Source organism: Uranotaenia lowii, chromosome 1 (assembly GCF_029784155.1).
Source record: "Uranotaenia lowii strain MFRU-FL chromosome 1, ASM2978415v1, whole genome shotgun sequence".
NCBI lineage: Eukaryota > Metazoa > Arthropoda > Insecta > Diptera > Culicidae > Uranotaenia > Uranotaenia lowii.
Window position 1 is genome coordinate 17006279 of NC_073691.1, and position 20310 is coordinate 17026588.

The following is a 20310-nucleotide window of genomic DNA, read 5'->3' on the forward strand; positions in this document are numbered from 1 at the left end:
TGCAGGGTTCCCATTTGATAAAATGCGAAAAAAAAATTAAATTTAATTATTCAGTTATATAATCGTCATAACTTTTGATTAACGCATCTTAGAGGTTCACGGTCCTCAGCAAGTTGTTCTTTGAATTTTCAGCAATAAGATACAGATTGAATAATCTTTTTCCATACTAAATTCAACAAATTTTGAATTTTTTGCTACAGCCCATTTCAAATCCTCAAGTTTGCATAGTTTTTATTGGGCCCAAGAGGAACCCAAAATCGTTTGATACTTTTTTTTTAACGGATCCTGACCAGTCTCACTTGCATACAACTTTTTTTGGTTGTTTTTCTGCCAGAAATAGCAACAAAATTTTTGGAAGCAATTCATCCAGTCCTGAATTAGCGCAACTAGTTTTAATTTTCTATGGAAATTTGTATGGGAACTAAAATTTTTCATTCCAAATTCGCCAGAGATGTACTGATACTGAAAGCTCCAAAAAATATTTCTTTGAATGAAAAATATTCCTTGGATTTTTGCAGTACAATTCATGTGAACAAAGCACAAACCTAACTTGTATCCCAGAAAAGCCATTCGATGTTATTAAAGAAAAAAATTCTCAATTTTTTTTGAATTTTCGCGTTCTTGACTGCTTATTTGAAAACTTTCATGAAATTATTAAAAGCTCTAACAACCAAAGTCTTCCACTTTTAGATACTTTTCAATGGATTCAGATTTTGAATCTAACTTTTTTCAAAAAATGCCTAGCTGCTTGTCATGTTAACAAAAACTGAAGCTTAAGAATATTCAAAACCAAAAATCGAAGAACAACTTCATTTTAAGCTAAAATAAATTTTCTGAATGATTTAATGTGCATAAATTTCTTCTTCCATACAAATTTCCTTACAAAATACAATTTTTCGTTTAAATATTATTTTTGGCATGTTTTGCATCATTTCTGTCATTATTTACTTTTTTATATTTACTTTCGATTCTCTATCATATTTATGAAATATTTTAGTTATATCTTTTCAAGTTTTTTTTATCATATTCCTGAAAAACTATTGTCCGGTAAATATATTCCTGACAATTTTGTTTTTTTTTTTTAATTTGAATCGTTTTGATCCGTTTTGGTACTATTTTTGCGTTGGGTTTTATTTTGTATTTAATTTTAAATTTGATTTGTTTTTGGTTTATATTGTTTTTTTTTTAATTCGTACAAATTTGTAATTTTTTTCGATTCCTGTGATATTTTTGTCTCAGTTTAATCTTTTGGCTTACAACGCGTATATTTTATCTTTTATTCAATTTTTATTTGCATTTTTATCCTTTTGTCTTGTGATTAAATTTTTGGTTCAATTATTTTATACGATTTCTATCACGTTTTTCAAAATTTTTATTTTATTTTATTTCACTTTGTTTTAACTATTTTACCATGTTCTTTAAATTTGTTTATCTTTTTTGACAAAATTTTAATGTTTATTACTCAATTTAATCACTTCATTTTGTTCAGTTTGTTAAATTTCTTCTCATTTCTGTTCATATTTTCTAATTATCATCTAATATGTGTTTTTTAAATCCCAATTTTATGTATAAATTCTAATCTTTTTATCATTTTTATCCGCATTTTCTTGTCGTTATTATCAATTTTTATCAACTTTTGTTGATTGTGCCTTTTTGTTCATCTTTTTTTCCATTTTGTCCCATAATCTTATCTTTTTTTTTGCTGCATTTTTTTGTATTTTGTTTGTTTTTTTTTGTCAAATTTTCGTTCTTGTTTTAAAATTTTTTTCAATATCTCATTTTTTTTTCATTTTTGTTTTCGATTTTTCTGAGTTTTATTTTAACTTATTTCGGATCAAATTTGTATTTCTTTTTTTGTCACTTGGAGTTGGAACATCACATGTTTGACTTTTCTTATTTTCATCTCATTTGTATTCTTTTTCATAATATGTGACAATTTTTTGTGCCATTTTTAGGTTTTGCACCTCATTTTCTTGCGTGTTTAACATATTTTAAGATTTTGGAGTTATTCTAGTTTTATTTTCAGGTTGATTCCAGTCAAATTAATTGGATTAATTGAATTTTGTTATTGATTCAATGATTCAAAAATTGCTTAACATTTTTGTCTGATTTTGTTCATATTCATACAATTTTTTTTTTCATACATGCTCATTCCTGTCTTTTTTCTTTTTTTTTAATTTTATTTTTAAATTTATTTATGTCTCAATTTCGTTTCGAGCTTGTTGTTTTTTGGTTTATTTTTATTGGTCTATTAAGTAATTTTAGGGCAACTATTTATCTCTTGTGGTCTAAAACATTTGTTCAGAAACAAAAAATAATAGGCATTCAAGGTTGCGGAAATCACAGAAAAATGTGTAATTTCACAGAATTTTGAGCAAATCTCGAAGATTACACAGAGTTTTTTCATTTGAATTGGATTTCCAAAGTTATAATTTTTGGCTAGTATAAAATTTAGATTTTTTTTCTTTGAAATAAAAAAGTATGATAAGTTTGGTAATTTAAATTTATTTTGCTCAATTTAAATGTAAAAATGACCCAATTTATAATGAATTTTTAACGAAATTAAAGAAAATAGTATCACAGAAAACCATCACAGAATTTTTTGGTAAAATCACAGTCTGATTTTTTTTCTCAAAAACAAAGAATTTTTTTCGGCAACCAAGATTGTTCGGTAAATAAAGTTTATAAAGTAAGAGAATATTAAATAAAGTACGTGGCCAATAACGGTCGCCATAAACTAATTGTATTGACCTTATTTCAGAAATTGATAAAAGATTATGAAGCTCGAAAATTGCTCAAAATAAACCGCTGAATTTCACTGTCCAAATATATTTTGTTAAACTTAAGATAAACTTTTTTCTCGAACCCCTTTAATGGTTATGGTTTTGTCGACGCACTTTACTCGCGGGACATATATCTCTTAATGGCTCCAGCATTCCTAAGTGCTTATTCACGTGGGAGGAATCTTATCGGCACAAGTGCAAGCAAAAAACCAATCAAAAAACCATGGGAAACAATCTCAAGTGGAGCCGCGGTACTTAACGAGGGTACGCAATCGTTTCAGCGCAGCTCATTTAGACATCGATCGTGTACACAAATCTGCTCAGAACTTTCCCATCGATAACACGTTTTTTTTGCTAACAACTCTGGTTTTAGTTTAGAAAGTAAGAATAAAAAAGTCCTGAAGATTGATGACTTAATTTAATTTTTTTTTCTTATTTTCAGAAAATGACCATATGATTCGAGGAGCACTTCAGGAAAAAAATATTTGCTGTGAAGCAGCAATAGAAGGAATAAGGAATCAAATTCATCTCCTCTCCAAGGGGGATTTCCGATGGAGCATATCTACTAGTTAACGAATCATGTTGTACCTAACGTAGAGAGCACAAAAGAAGAAAAATATACAGACTTAGGAAAAAAAAGTGAAGTGCAAAAGTTCAAAAGTCAACAGAAAAAGAGTGGATAGTGATTTAGTGTGTAGAAACAAATTGCGAGAAAATAGTGCAAAATGACCCACGGTCCACCGGCTTCCAGAAAGCGGCCAGCTGCTCAGAATGGTGGCGGAAATGGCGTTGATCCGGAAGGGCACCACAATCCACAGACCCAGACCCAGATGGAAGAAAGTGGGCTTCCCACACCCCCGGATGGTGGCTGGGGATGGATGGTTGTGCTCGCTTCCTTCTGCATACATATAGTCAGTGAGTATTGAACGTTTTAAATACTTTCTGTTTTTTTCTGAAGTACGAGCTTTTTAAGGAGTTTGTCAATCTACTTAAGGGGGGGGGTAGGGTCTAACATTTTCAAAAAATCGATTTTTTTATTTTTTTATTTTCTTATTGTAAAACATTTCAAGAATGTTGTGTCAAATTTTCAAGTCAATTGAAGCAAAACTGTAGAAGTTATAGGCCTTTATCTCCTCCTATCTAATACTGCAAGAAAGCAAGAGCAGAAACTTCAAACGCGTTTTTCTCGAAAGCACATTTTTAAAGTCCGTGGACATCGTCATTTGAAAACTACTTATCCGATTCTTTTCAAATTTGGAACATATTTTCTATATATAAAATACCAGACCCCAACGTTTTTATTTTTTGATTTTTTCATTTTGGGGAGATTTTACAGGTGAAAAATGGCGGATTTTTAAGTAAAAAATCGTAGTTTTTACTTCAAACAGCCACAAAAATTTCATAAAAATATTTTTAAGTTAAATAAAAACGTTGGGGTCCAGAAAAACATCTTTTAAAAATATTTTGCTCTGATTTTTTGACTTCAGATGATTCTGTGCTGAGATACAGTGTCCACCGCAAATCCTGTTTTCTAAAAGGCATCCTCGAGAATGCTTCGTCACCGGCTCATTTTTCAATATTTTTGTACGAAAAAATTACTAAATGTTCTTTTAACAATGCTTTGTATAATGCAAAAAATTTGAATACATTTGATTGAACGATAGCTCCAGAAAAAAATCGTGAAAATGGTGTTTTTTTATACCCGTTAGACCCTACCCCCCCCTTAAGATCTTTGAAAATCTGAATGTCTGTTTTGAGTTTTCAAAAACAGTATAAAAAACGCACTTAAGTCAGTCAATCGATGACGAATTGCTCAATTGACATTCCTCTTATTCATATCGTATCGGTTTCAGTTGTTGCGTTCGAACTGCCCACACCAATTATTATGTTTCCAACTGCTGATGACCATCATGAGTTCGGTATCAGCAAGGTCGGCTTACCTCGAATACCCGAATGAATAAGGCTCGCCGCAAATCGCCCATCAATAACAAATCAATCATCTCGGTCTGCCCGACTAATCGGATGGCCACAATCGCTACCAGAGGAAGGAACAATTGAAATGGAACTCATTCTGGCACCTAATTCCCCATACTTATTGAGCCGCTTGCCAACCGGGTGGTTGTTAGTTGTTTCTCTGACTGAATAATGGGAACCGTGACCAAATGTTTTCCTCCTTCATTCTTGCATCAGTAATGTGCGGCCTTTGCGTATCAGCTTTTGGACTGGTGCCGTAACTTTGTTATCAGTAGGACAATATAAGATTAGCGATAGCACAACCAGTCATTACATCATAATTGAAACTATCGCCGTAAAAGGTTTTTTTCCAAATATTTTTTTTGTAATTTTTGGACTAAATTTTCTAAAACTATTTTCAACCTTGAGGCTTCGATTCATTAAACAAAATGTTGACTCTTTTGAAACTCTTTCTGAAGGGATGATCTCCCAACATAAAACTTTAATTTATTTTTCTCCCTCTATTGGTTTCAACATGCAGTTTTGAGTCGAGTATCGCGTTTATCTCTTTTTTTTTCATAGTATAGTTCATGAACGAGTATCAAGTTTATCAATATTGGTTCTTTACCAGGGAGTTTAGGATCGAGTGTGAACGTGTGCATCCTTCTGTTTTTCCATCGCCGAGTTCACGATTGAGTATCGTGTTTATCACTACTGTTTTCAATTTCAATTTTAAGAACGAGTATCTTGCACATGTGTTGCTGTTAATTTGCTTTCGTTTTCAACGAGTTAACGATCAAGTGTTGTGCATATCGTTATTGTTTTCAACTCGTAGTTTACGATCGAGTATCGTGTGTATCGCTTTTGTTTTCATCCAAATTTTTCTCGACGCCGCTCTTAGCCTAGAGGATAGTTTTCAAGTTTTCATGTCATGAGTCATGAGATCGAATTCACGGGTCACGATATATTCTCGAATGATGTTAAATCAATGGATTCTCTTCGAGGAAATATCAAGTTTCATTGAAATCCAATATGTGTTTGTGTTCGTTTCAAGATCGAGTATCGTGTTTATAGATTTTATTATTTCAAAGCGGAGATAACAATTGAGCACATGTATATTACTGCTTTTTAACAAGCAGTTTACGATTTAGTATCACGTATATTACTATTGTTCTGAACGCGCAGTATACAATAGAATATCCTGAAAATCACTTACGTTGAACAAACCGAAATTTAAGATCGAGAATCGTGTATGATGCTATTATTTTTTCAACGCAGAATTTACGATCGAGTATCGTGTATATCAATATTGTTTTTTCATGGCAAAGATTTATGAAGATATTTTTTCTTGATTTTGGTTCAACGCAAGATTATCTATCGAGTACCATGGATACCGTTCTTTTGTGAAAATTAAAAAAACAATCGAGTATTATGTACAATGCTATTGTTTTAACAAGGAGTTTACATTTGAGTATTACGTAAATCGCTTTAGGATCGTATATTGTTATAAGCAAAGTTTACGATTAAGTTTAGTATATATCGCTTTTTGTTTAATCAACGCATAATTTACTATTGAGTGATTTTTTCAAAGCAGAGTTTTTTTATCCAGTATTGCGTTCAAAGCTTTGTTTTTGAACGTGAACATTTCCATCTAGTGTATTGCTGATGTTTTTTCAACTCGGTTTTTATGATCGAATACCGTGTATATCTAAACTGTTTTTTTTTTTCATTCCAAAGTAATCAATCATTTGTAACGGAGTTTTTGAAGGAGTATCGTGTTTATCTATAAATGTTTATGTTTTTACATTTATTTATTTTTTAATATGAAACTGACGATCGAGAATCCTATATATCGCTATTGTTTTTTCAAGGCAGAGTTTTTGATCGAATGTTGCGAATATAGCTGTAATTCTCAACTACATTCTAGTGTATTGCTTTTGTATTTTTTACACGTAGTTTACGATCGTTCATCGTGTATTTTAACTCATTTTTTTCATACCGAATTCAATGATTGAATAATGTTCAAAATATTGAGGATATGACCATTTAGAATTTGTTTTAGGTTTTAAATAAAAAAAAAATCAGCAAAAAACTTCAAATTCTCTATAGCTTTTGATAAAAAGATCTCCATTCTAATTGCTGGATAATTGACGTTGAATTCGACCAATTAGTTTCTATTTGAATTTGGCTCATTCAATTCAATTAGTTACATTTTCACGCTTCGCAACTAAATAGTTCAATCAACCAACCTCAAGTGCCCAGACATTCCACTTTGCGAGTAGAGCGCAATAACCTTTTATCAATATTATTCCTCTTCAAAACAGTGCGAATGTGTCAGGTTGTGGAAAACATGTGCAAATACTTAGCCTCGCACAAATCAATCGTTGAACGTATTTTGCAATTAATTGTTTGATGTCTTTTCGCAAATCATTGTTTATTGCTCTTGAAAATGTGTAACATAATCATTTGAAGGATTTGATAAATGATAGAAATGACAAAAATGACAAAAATGACAAAAATGACAAAAATGACAAAAATGACAAAAATGACAAAAATAACAAAAATGACAAAAATGACAGAAATGACAAAAATGACAAAAATGACAAAAATGACAAAAATGACAAAAATGACAAAAATGACAAAAATGACAAAAATGACAAAAATGACAAAAATGACAAAAATGACAAAAATGACAAAAATGACAAAAATGACAAAAATGACAAAAATGACAAAAAATGAAAAAAATGACAAAAATGACAAAAATAACAAAAATGACAAAAATGACGCAAATGACAAAAATGACAAAAATGACAAAAATGACAAAAATGACAAAAATGACAAAAATGACAAAAATGACAAAAATGACAAAAATGACAAAAATGACAAAAATGACAAAAATGACAAAAATGACAAAAATGACAAAAATGACAAAAATGACAAAAATGACAAAAATGACAAAAATGACAAAAATGACAAAAATGACAAAAATGACAAAAATGACAAAAATTACAAAAATGACAAAAATTACAAAAATTACAAAAATTACAAAAATTACAAAAATTACAAAAATGACAAAAATGACAAAAATGACAAAAATGACAAAAATGACAAAAATGACAAAAATGACAAAAATGACAAAAATGACAAAAATGACAAAAATGACAAAAATGACAAAAATGACAAAAATGACAAAAATGACAAAAATGACAAAAATGACAAAAATGACAAAAATGACAAAAATGACAAAAATGACAAAAATGACAAAAATGACAAAAATGACAAAAATGACAAAAATGACAAAAATGACAAAAATGACAAAAATGACAAAAATGACAAAAATGACAAAAATGACAAAAATGACAAAAATGACAAAAATGACAAAAATGACAAAAATGACAAAAATGACAAAAATGACAAAAATGACAAAAATGACAAAAATGACAAAAATGACAAAAATGACAAAAATGACAAAAATGACAAAAATGACAAAAATGACAAAAATGACAAAAATGACAAAAATGACAAAAATGACAAAAATGACAAAAATGACAAAAATGACAAAAATGACAAAAATGACAAAAATGACAAAAATGACAAAAATGACAAAAATGACAAAAATGACAAAAATGACAAAAATGACAAAAATGACAAAAATGACAAAAATGACAAAAATGACAAAAATGACAAAAATGACAAAAATGACAAAAATGACAAAAATGACAAAAATGACAAAAATGACAAAAATGACAAAAATGACAAAAATGACAAAAATGACACAAATGACACAAATGACAAAAATGACAAATATGACAAAAATGACAAAAATGACAAAAATGACAAAAATGACAAAAATGACAAAAATGACAAAAAATGACAAAAATGACAAAAATGACAAAAATGACAAAAATGACAAAAATGACAAAAATGACAAAAATGACAAAAATGACAAAAATGACAAAAATGACAAAAATGACAAAAATGACAAAAATGACAAAAATGACAAAAATGACAAAAATGACAAAAATGACAAAAATGACAAAAATGACAAAAATGACAAAAATGACAAAAATGACAAAAATGACAAAAATTACAAAAATTACAAAAATTACAAAAATTACAAAAATTACAAAAATTACAAAAATTACAAAAATTACAAAAATTACAAAAATTACAAAAATTACAAAAATTACAAAAATTACAAAAATTACAAAAATGACAAAAATTACAAAAATTACAAAAATTACAAAAATTACAAAAATTACAAAAATTACAAAAATTACAAAAATTACAAAAATTACAAAAATTACAAAAATTACAAAAATTACAAAAATGACAAAAATGACAAAAATGACAAAAATTACAAAAATTACAAAAATTACAAAAATTACAAAAATTACAAAAATTACAAAAATTACAAAAATTACAAAAATTACAAAAATTACAAAAATTACAAAAATTACAAAAATTACAAAAATTACAAAAATTACAAAAATTACAAAAATGACAAAAATGACAAAAATGACAAAAATGACAAAAATGACAAAAATGACAAAAATGACAAAAATGACAAAAATGACAAAAATGACAAAAATGACAAAAATGACAAAAATGACAAAAAATACAAAAAATACAAAAATTACAAAAATTACAAAAATTACAAAAATTACAAAAATTACAAATATGACAAAAATGACAAAAATGACAAAAATGACAAAAATGACAAAAATGACAAAAATGACAAAAATGACAAAAATGACAAAAATGACAAAAATGACAAAAATGACAAAAATGACAAAAATGACAAAAATGACAAAAATGACAAAAATGACAAAAATGACAAAAATGTCAAAAATGACAAAAATGACAAAAATGACATAAATGACAAAAATGACAAAAATTACAAAAATGACAAAAATGACAAAATTGACAAAAATGACAAAAATGACAAAAATGACAAAAATGACAAAAATGACAAAAATGACAAAAAATACAAAAAATACAAAAATTACAAAAATTACAAAAATTACAAAAATTACAAAAATTACAAAAATTACAAATATGACAAAAATGACAAAAATGACAAAAATGACATAAATGACAAAAATGACAAAAATTACAAAAATGACAAAAATGACAAAATTGACAAAAATGACAAAAATGACAAAAATGACAAAAATGACAAAAATGACAAAAATGACAAAAATGACAAAAATGACAAAAATGACAAAAATGACAAAAATGACAAAAATGACAAAAATGACAAAAATGACAAAAATGACAAAAGTGACAAAAATGACAAAAATGACAAAAATGATAAAAATGACAAAAATGACAAAAATGACAAAAATGACAAAAGTGACAAAAATGACAAAAATGACAAAAATGACAAAAATGACAAAAATGACAAAAATGACAAAAATGACAAAAATGACAAAAATGACAAAAATGACAAAAATGACAAAAATGACAAAAATGACAAAAATGACAAATATGACAAAAATGACAAAAATGACAAAAATGACGAAAATGACAAAAATGACAAAAATGACAAAAATGACAAAAATGACAAAAATGACAAAAATGACAAAAATGACAAAAATGACAAAAATGACAAAAATGACAAAAATGACAAAAATGACAAAAATGACAAAAATGACAGAAATGACAACAAGGACAAAAATGTTAAAAATGACAAGAATGTCAAAATTGACAAAAATGATAAAAATTTCCTAAAAAAAAATTCTTAAAAATTACAAACATGAAAAAATGACCAGAATGACTTGAAGGAATCAAATCTTACGATAAGTAAAATTTCTACCCTTCGTAAAATGTCATTTGTCTGAAGATAGCCACTGTGTGAATGGATTAACCCGATACCGTGTCATTCGTCCGTCGGTCAGTCAGTCGGCCAGCAAGCGTGTTAGCCTGGTAGCGCGTAGTTCCCTAAGTAGTTAGAGATCGGGTTGCTCACCGGTGTTGCTTCCGGGTTGCAGACCACCGGACAGGTCTGCACATTTGGCGACCGTGGCAGGTGATTTCTTGTTAACATAAAAACGAGAAATCATAAAGATCCGAAAAAGTAAACAAACGTGGTCATCGATTCACGCTGAGTTTATTTTCATCAAACTTGCTTGAAAATCAATAAGTTTGTTAATTACCGTGATAAAATGAGTGATTCGAATACTCAGCAAGTGAAATGAAGTTGAAACAAAAATGAATGATTTCCGATGGCTATCAAGATTGAAATGAAAAAGTGAAAACGTGCCATTAAATAATTATCTTTTTTTGGCAAGTTAGCGGGTTGTGAAATAATGCCGAAACTGGAATTGGTGAATTCAGCATTGAAGTTCCGTTGAGAAGACAACATGATAAAAAAATGAAATTTCAAGCAAGTCGTGAGGACAGCTTGATTATGTTCACAATTTCAAGCGAGTTGAGAGGACAGCTTGAAATTGGAAGGCGAGTTGAGAGGACAGCCTGAACGTATCGATAGAAATTTCAAGCGAGTTGAGAGGACAGCTTGAAATTGACAGGCGAGTTGAGAGGACAGCCTGAAAGTATCGATAGAAATTTCAAGCGAGTTGAGAGGACAGCTTGAAATTAAAGGCGAGTTGAGAGGACAGCCTAAGCGTATCGATGGAAATTTCAAGCGAGTTGAGAGGACAGCTTGAAATTGACAGGCGAGTTGAGAGGACAGCCTGAAAGTATCAATGGAAATTTCAAGCGAGTTGAGAGGACAGCATGAAAGTATCGATAGAAATTTCAAGCGAGTTGAGAGGACAGCTTGAAATTAGAGGCGAGTTGAGAGGACAGCCTAAGCGTATCGATAGAAATTTCAAGCGAGTTGAGAGGACAGCTTGAAATTGAATGTCAAGTTGAGAAAACAGCCTGATAGCATCAATAGAAATTTCAAGCGAGTTGAGAAAACAGCTTGAAATTAGAAGGCAGGTTAAGAAGACAGCTTGAAATAAGATTAAAATTTCAAGCGAGTCGAGAGGACTACTTTCAATTTGAGAAAAATCGTGTTGAGAAGACTTTTTGAAATTAATTTGAAAATCTAGCGGGTTCGGAGAACAGCTTGAGAAATGATGCAACTATGAGCGTTTCGAGGGGACAGCTTGAAAGAAGGAAAACAATGTATCGAGAGGATAGTTTGAGATTTGCTTATAAGAATAGCTCGAAATTTCATGCGAGCTTACAGGAAAGTTTTGAATTGAGAAAACAAGATTCAAAAGGACAGTTTTCCCATTTAAGGAATAAATTTGAACTAAACAGTTTGAGATAAGAACTATGGAATGTTTCGAGAGAGCAGCTCGATAGGATTTCAACTGAGTGATAACCTGGAACCGAAAAATGTGTTGAGGGATTCGTTATCTCATCAAATTAATAATCAAGTTGGTTAAGGAGACAGCTTGAGACAATAGAAAACAATGAGAAAGTATAGAGAACAGCCTGAACAAATAGTTTGACTAGGTTTAAAACCACTACAACCCAACTTGCCTGCATAGTGTTGTAAAATATCTATTAATAACAATAGTTATATTTCACAATGTTTTGAATAATTGTCGCTTAGCGTATATTCGATAGAGATAGAGATCTTATTCCACCGAAGTGTTTAGAATGATTTCGTTCAACGGAAATTGAAAGAGAGGTGGAAATGAGATATGAAAGCATCGGCCACGCATTGTAGTGCAAGTCGTTTTTATATACTTCACATGAGGCCATTGATAGGATGCACGACAAATGCCAAGTAGACGAGTTTCCTAAAACAAAAACAAACTTATTTGTCGATATGCATTTTTTTTAACTTATTGAAAATAAACTATTTCAAAACAGTTTTTTTTTTAATTATATTAAATTATTTTGTTTGGGATAGGAGGGGGATGTGTGAATGGATTAACCTGATACCGTGTCATTCGTCACGAGCGTGCAGCGAGTCCGTCGGTCAGTCAGTCGGCCAGAAAGCGTGTTAGCCTGGTAGCGCGTAGTTCCCTAAGTAGTTAGAGATCGGGTTGCTCACCGGTGTTGCTTCCGGGTTGCAGACCTCCGGACAGGTCTGCACAGCCACATGTGTTTGTTAACAATAATTTAAACAACAAAACAGGCGAAACCTCAGAACAGTTTACGAAGACAATGGGGACAGCAGCTATTGATTGTCGGTAAACAATCCAATTGCCTTCGGTTCGTATCGTGCGGATGAACCCTGGCCGACCGGGTCTCGCCTGCTTCGATTCATTCGCATCCGCAACACAAAGCTCAGCAACAAAAACCCAGTGATAAATGAAATGTAAACTGTTTACACCAAGCACGCTTTTTCCGCACTACTCCCGGATTCTCGGTCGTGAATCATTGGCTTTCGACAGCCTCCAGGCGTCCACATCGCTCTTTCTCTAGAGAAACAGAGATTTTCTTTGTTACATCAATTATGATTAGATTGTGTTAAACCAAATGGAGGCTACCCGGACGGAGATTTGTAGAAGTCAGTGTTGCCAGATGGATTGGAATTGCGACAGCTTCCGCAATCCTTCAACGCGATTGTTTGCAATCGCGCATCCTAGCGTATCAGAGCAAGTTAATCAGTAATGGAAACGAGCCAGCTACTTAATTAAAGGCCGAACAGAGATGCGGAATCGTTATTTTATTATCATCATCATCATCGTTCTCGCCGGCACCATCATCAACATCGGAAAACATCAACGATGTGATGTTGCTTATTGATAATCAAGTTATGAAAATACTCATAAAATGAGGCACGCGAAGCAGCGAAAAGAGAAGAAAGAACCGCAACGAGATGCCAGCTTATCAACAACGCTGTCGATGGGTGGGTTGTGAACTGGGCCCAACAGCGATCGTGCGATTATTTACACTTCGTTATCATAAACTTTATTGCTGTGTTCGCACGTTAGCGATTGATTGTTTGCAGGGACCACCATCAGGCAATTGATTGCTGCTGCTAGACGACGACCAGAGGGAGGCCTACTTTGTTGTTTACGCTCGGCGTTAATGAAATATTAAACAATATGCGCTCTTTTGTTTATTAAATACGTCAACCATTCGTATGCATGGATAATCTTGCAGTAGGGTAACGGACTAATTTTGGACCAGAGGACCAATTTTGGACCACCTTGTCTAGCTCTCTTATAAAACAAATAATCATGAAATTTTTTAGCAAGTATTGTTGAAGCCTGCGCACTTAAAGTAATGCACTGTTTTTTTCATTATTAGTTGCTTTATAAGAGAGTTAGACAAGGTGGTCCAAAATAAGTCCGTTACCCTACTGATTTGTTGAAATATTTGTCAACATACCATCTAAGAAAGTACAATTTTTGTTTTGAGAGAACGAAAATTGACTAGGGTTTTGAAAGGATTACGAAAAAATTTTTCAACTATCAATAGTTACATGAAAAAAAGCTTCTTTTTTATACAGATTGAAAAAGTTTTCATAGCTACGAAACATGATTTGAGATTCAGATACAAAGCTATTATATGTAAAGGGCGAACACGAAATAATTGCAACACATTCAACAGGGCATAACTTTTTTAAATTTCTTGTATTGACAAATACCTATTATTAATCCACATTATCATTGTCGTTCCATTTCAACGATTTCGTCTAAACGAGTCCATAAATTTACACCGAATTGCAAAGGCAAAACATCTGTTTCAAAAGTTAACAATTGTTTTCGTATTTATCTGGTCAGTGATAGCGCTAGTATTTCTGTTTTGTTTCGCGCTCTTCATTTTCAAACTTTTCCCCCTGTTGTCGGTATCAGCCGGAGCGTGCCGGATTGTGCAAGTGAACAAAAAACCGGTGGGTGGGCTATTGAGAGTTTATTTTTATTTAGCGCTCGTGTTTTTTTTTATCACAATTCTTAACTTCGACACATTTTGAATGGGCTGACATTGAACCTCATTTTTCTTCTTTTGTGGCGCGCCAACCGGCTTTTTTTTAGACGGTGGTGGTCCGATGAGGTCGTTGTCTTAGATTTTCACTGGTTTATTTTTCGTTTAGATTTATTGTTAGCGAATTGCTAATTTCTTCTTCCTTTACTGAGGGTGGCGCCATGTTTATTATAGATGATGCTGTTTTGACGCTTTTTTGTACTGTAGATATAAAAATTGTAATAATGGTGCTACTGTTTTGCTGCAAAAATCACCGGGTCACATTTCCTTTTTAAAGTTTCTTTGAAAGCATTGTGAAATAATTAGCGATAAGCTAAGTGCAATGCAGTGAATTAAGCTAAATTTCGAAATAGATTACGCGTTGCTGATATCGCTTGAAAAATAAACAAATGAGATGGATTGCAAGGTCCAAATTTCCAATTTCCAAGGTCCAATTTCCATCGCTCTCAACAAAGAGTTAAATGACATTTTAAAAATATATCTACGATATATATATTGATTCATCTTTTCTTACTTTATTTATACAGCCGACGGTCTCACCTACTCGTTCGGAATATTCTACGTCGAGTTCCTGGATTACTTCAAAGAGGGCAAAGGCTACACGGCATGGATTGCATCAATCTTGGTCGGAGTGACGTTGTGTTCCGGTAAGTTAGGTTTCGACCCGAAATCCATGAAACAATTGAAATTCATCAATCTCTATGATTAGATAAGTTTAAACGATTTAAACGATTTCAACAGCAGAGTTTCGTTCTTTTTTTGCTTTTTTATACAAATTTAACCACCTAGAGGCACTCTTCCTCGTATCTATTACAAATTTATTCGCTCTCACCCTTAACCCCTGATTTGTGAAAAATTTACAATTTAGCTTTTTTTTCATATCGATGTATGTTTAAAGACACTTTCAATAAGTTGTCATCTAGCGAAGAAAAATGAAAAACATAATTTCATATGATACATCGGTGAATCCAAACTACGATTTAATGTTTAAAAAATTCTACTAAACTCGCTAGAATATGCTTTTTATGGGTATGTTTTATTACGGCCCATGCGGTCTTTCTTTTCTCGAGGGATTTTAAGCATCATTATGGCTTATTCATCTCGAATAGGCCCATGCGGTCGATATAACGCGCCGCTCATAAATTGCTGATAAAAAAATTATTTTTCAAAACGGGCAATTTTCACTGGAAATGAACAAAAAGTGTGAAAATCACGTCTCAGGTATAATTCAACCAGAATAAATCAAATTTGATGTTTTTTAAAATTTCATTTAGTCTCTTCTGATTTTTCTTTCCAGTCAAAAAGTCTATAAGCAGAGATGCCAATGTGCCCGAGGGAATTAAAGGCAATCTTCCGATTGCTGTGATGCTTTGATTCAGTTGAATTATTCAACCAAGTAGGCTCACAACAAATACAGTGAGCGAAATAAGAATAGCACCACTATGTGTTTTGCTTCTTAAAATATGAATGTTTGAAAATCACAAAAATTTTCTTCTATAAATTTTTTTGAAGTGTTTAACGGATAAATCAAGCATAAGATTACTTTTTTTGGACGTTGCAATTGGCGTTGAGGACCAAAACTATGGAAAAAGGGTGCGAAATAAGAATAGAACCACTTGTGTTTTTTCAACAAAAACAAGATTATTTCTAAAAATTTACTGTGTAAAACTGAATAATAATGCTTCTACGAATTATTTCAATAGTTTACTGCGTTTTAAGGAGTTTTCTAGAATTACAAAGATTTTCGAAGGTTTTAAAATGCTGTTTTAAGAGATGCTCTTCTAGAATTAAGGAATTTGATATTTGAGCTGTAATTCTTTACCAAACTACTTATTTCTTAATTAAAATGACGTGAAATGATGAATCAAACATTTTCGGTTTATTTTAAATCATAAAAAACAGGTTGGTATTCATAAACTTAGATTTTTTTTTCAATAAACATCACTTTTTCCAGTTTCAAGTAATAGATGGCAGCACTATCTTGCCGTTAATACCAAATTAAGTCTCAATATTGATTTTTCAGGTTTATTTCGGCCCATATTCATCATTTAGATGTAGTTTTCCAACACAGTTTCGTTGGAGTTCACGCTGCAGAAACCGTTTCCGGATTTGCAAAAAAAAACACTAGCACAAGAATATAACACCGCCAAAATTCCTGCACGTCTCAACTTCCGATTCAATTTCAAATCATACCAATAATACTGCTAGTTATCTGGTTCATCAAGCTCCATCGGAAAGTACAAAATTATTCTGATTATCGGTCCAAGAAATTCACTTTTATGGGTTCATGATGAAATTCTTATTTTTTGATATTGTGATCTTAGAATTTCCAAGGCGGTCACACGGTAGCAAGTACTTATTTCTTGACCAAAATCATCCAGCACACCTGAATTAATCCCAGATATTCGAAAATGGGCATCAATTCGGTTTAATTGCAAGATAGTGCTGCCATCTATGACTTGAAACTAGAGAAATAGCGTTTGACTATTTAAAAACATTAGTATTTTTGAATTTGAAGCCTGTTTTTTTTATTCAAATTCAGCATCAAATCTAAGTTTCGTCAATTTGCATCATACTTATGAATAATAATGAAGAAATAAATCAGTTTGATAAAGAATTACAGCTCAAATACCAAATTCCTTAGTTCTAGAAGAGCATCTCTTAAAACACCATTTTAAAACCTTCGAAAATTTTTGTTATTCTAGAAAACTCCTTAAAATGCAGTAAACTATTGAAATAATTCGTAGAACCATTATTATTCACTTTTAAACAGTAAATTTCGAGAAATAATCTTGTTTTTGTTGAAAAAACACAAGTGGTTCTATTCTTATTTCGCAGCCTTTTTCCATAGTTTTGGTCCTCAACGCCAATTGCAACGTCCAAAAAAAAAATAAACTTATGCTTGATTTATCCATTAAGCAATTCAAAACAATTTATAGAACAAAGTTTTAGTGATTTTCAATCATTCATATTTTAAGAAGCAAAAAACATAGTGGTGCTATTCTTATTTTGCTCACTGTATTAGAGAGAAAATGAGATGCGGTGACCAAAAAAAAATCAAAGGTCATCAGTTTTTGCGAAATTTCCGTTACTTTATCGTAGCCTAATTTTGCCTGATTTTTATTCCACCAGTTCCCCGATTTTTGAAAAAAAAAATGTTGGCAACCCTGTCTATTAGTATCAGTGTATTTTTGGTCTTCGGCTGATTTCGAGTGTGTCGGCTCTTTGGCTCGTATTGGATACACATTGGGGCGAATTCGCAACACAGTTTACAGTTTAGAAATGTGGCTTTTGATAAGATTTTTAAAGATTAAGCTTTTGAATCAGTTCAGTGAAGCTAAGATATGAAAAAATATTGGCAATTGTAGAAAACACCTTTAGTCAATGAGTTCGCTCGTTTTTTACTCGAAAAATTCGTGGAATACATGGTAATCTGGCGATTCGCTTGGGTGGGGTATAATAGAGCATGTTCCCCTACGCCTCCATTCATGTAGTACCATTTTTCAGCACCGCCTCTCACACAAGCACACCTGGTGATCACCGTACCAAACGCAATCACAGATCGACCATGTGGTAGTTAGCATTCCAAATCAAAGCAATCACTGGGACATGAAAATTTAAATTGTCATTCAATATAGTCAGATTTTATAATAAACACAAGTCTCAGCTGAAGCTATAGGCGATGGAAGCGCTGCCGAATTTGGGTGATGGTTTTGCATTAGTGCAAGTGGGATGCCGCTAAAATTTCACCCAACTTTTGACAGATCTTACGGGTTTTTCTTAAGGAGAGAAAGAATAACTTTTCGATTCCATCGCCCATTGTTAATAATTTTATCCGGAAATTCCCAGACTACCACAGACCACGTTTTGATAAATAGACAGCCGGCACTTTTCGGACATCATTGACGTCAGATCCTGTCGAGGCGCCAAAATCGTGTCAGACCACTATCTGGTGATGGTGAAGATGCACCCAAAACTCTCCGTAGTAAACAACATACGATACCGACGCCCGTCTCGATTATATATCGCATGACTGAAGCAACCTGAGGTCGCGGCAGACTACGCGCAACCGCTCGAAGCAGCGCTGCCGGCAAAGGGCGAGCTTGATGAAGCCCCTCTCGAGGACTGTTGGGATACCATCAAGACAGCCATCAACAGTGCTGCGGAGAACGTCATCGGTTATGTGGAGCGAACTCGGCGGAACGACTGGTTCGACGAGGAGTGTAGGAGGGTGATGGACGAAGAGAATGCAGCGCGGGCGGCAGTAGTGCAAAGAGGCACTCGTCAAAATGTGGAAAATCACCGACAGCGGATGAGGCAGCGAGTCCGAATTTTCCGGGATAAAAAGCGCCACCGGGAGGAGGAGGAGTTCGAGAAGCTGGATCAGCTGCATCGTTCCCAAGAAACGCGAAAGATCTATCAGAAACTCATTTTAGTGGATTGTGCAAACGTACGAACTTTTAACTACACAAATAACACACGACGTAATACAGGACACGACACTTAACGTTCTTTTAGCGGCTACACTGGATTCGTTGGATCTGTTGTTGTCTACGGCGTTTTTATGCTCCTTTATCCGTGTTTTAAATTTGCGCCTTGTTTGGCCAATATAGACCGGGTAGGTCTCGCAAGGTATCTCGAAGATACCAGATCTTTCCTCCGGAGGCACCTTATCCTTTAGTGAAACCAAACAATCTTTTAGGGTGTTGGAACTTTTGTAAGCCACTTTCAAACCGTGGTTGGAGAGGCTCTTCCGAATACCATTGCTCAGTGATGGGTGGAACGGCAAACTGACCCTTTGGGATTCTTCCTTTTCTGGTTTGAAAGTGGTGGCATTACTTCGGAACTTTTTTCTTTCGTGTTTGCGTAGGATTTTATACACGAATTCTTCATCAAAACAGTTCAGATTGGCCGCCAATAAAATCCTTTCTTTTTCGCTTTCAAACTCGCTGTTTTCCATCGGTATGTTGAACAACCGGTGTGCCATTGCATGAAACGCAGCTTGTTTTTGTGCACCAGAATGATTTGAATCTACCGTTATGTAGCGATCGGTTGATGTCGGTTTTCGGTAGATTCCAAATTTCACCGTGCTATCATCTTTTCTGGAGATAAGCAGGTCGAGAAAAGGGAGTTTGCCATCCACTTCTTTTTCGATGGTGAATTTTGTCGAGCTGTGTTGGCTATTCAAGAGCTCAAGAGTTTGTGGAAGATATCGTTCTTTAACTGTGGCGAAGATATCATCGACGTAGCGCCACCAAACTCGGGGGAAAAGTTTTTCCCTTTTTTCGAGATCGCCTTCAAAATCGCTTATGAACAGCTCAGCGAAAAAGGGGTAGTTTGCTTCCCATACTGAGGCCAAAGGTTTGTTTGAAGAATCTCCCCCGAAATATGAAATAATTCTGGTTCATACATACCTCAGCTATGGTCACGTACGCTTCTATACAATTTGGTGGTGCTCTGCGTTTTTCCAAATGTCTCAGAAGGCTGCGTAAGGCGTCAGGAATGGGGACGCTAGGAAAAAGTGCGGAGACGTCAAACGAAACCAAAATCTCACCTCGACGCACTTTGAAATTTTTCTATTTTTCAACTAGCTCCACCGAATTTTTGACACTTTTTCCGTGTTTGATCGGGTATTTTCTCATTTCCTCGACCAGCCATGCTGCCATTTTTT

General features: G+C 32.9%; 1 protein-coding gene across 3 annotated transcripts in view; it reads left to right on the forward strand.

Annotated features, from left to right (window-relative positions):
- The window catches only part of LOC129738726 (monocarboxylate transporter 13), an 80281-nt gene that overhangs the window by 43458 nt on the left and 16513 nt on the right, over positions 1–20310 (forward strand). For all 3 annotated transcript variants that reach the window (XM_055729974.1, XM_055729973.1, XM_055729975.1), the window contains exons 2-3: positions 3226–3698; positions 15167–15286. In XM_055729974.1, coding sequence (XP_055585949.1) covers positions 3509–3698; positions 15167–15286 — 310 coding nt within the window. In that variant the 5' untranslated portion in view covers positions 3226–3508. The remainder of the gene's footprint in view (positions 1–3225; positions 3699–15166; positions 15287–20310) is intronic.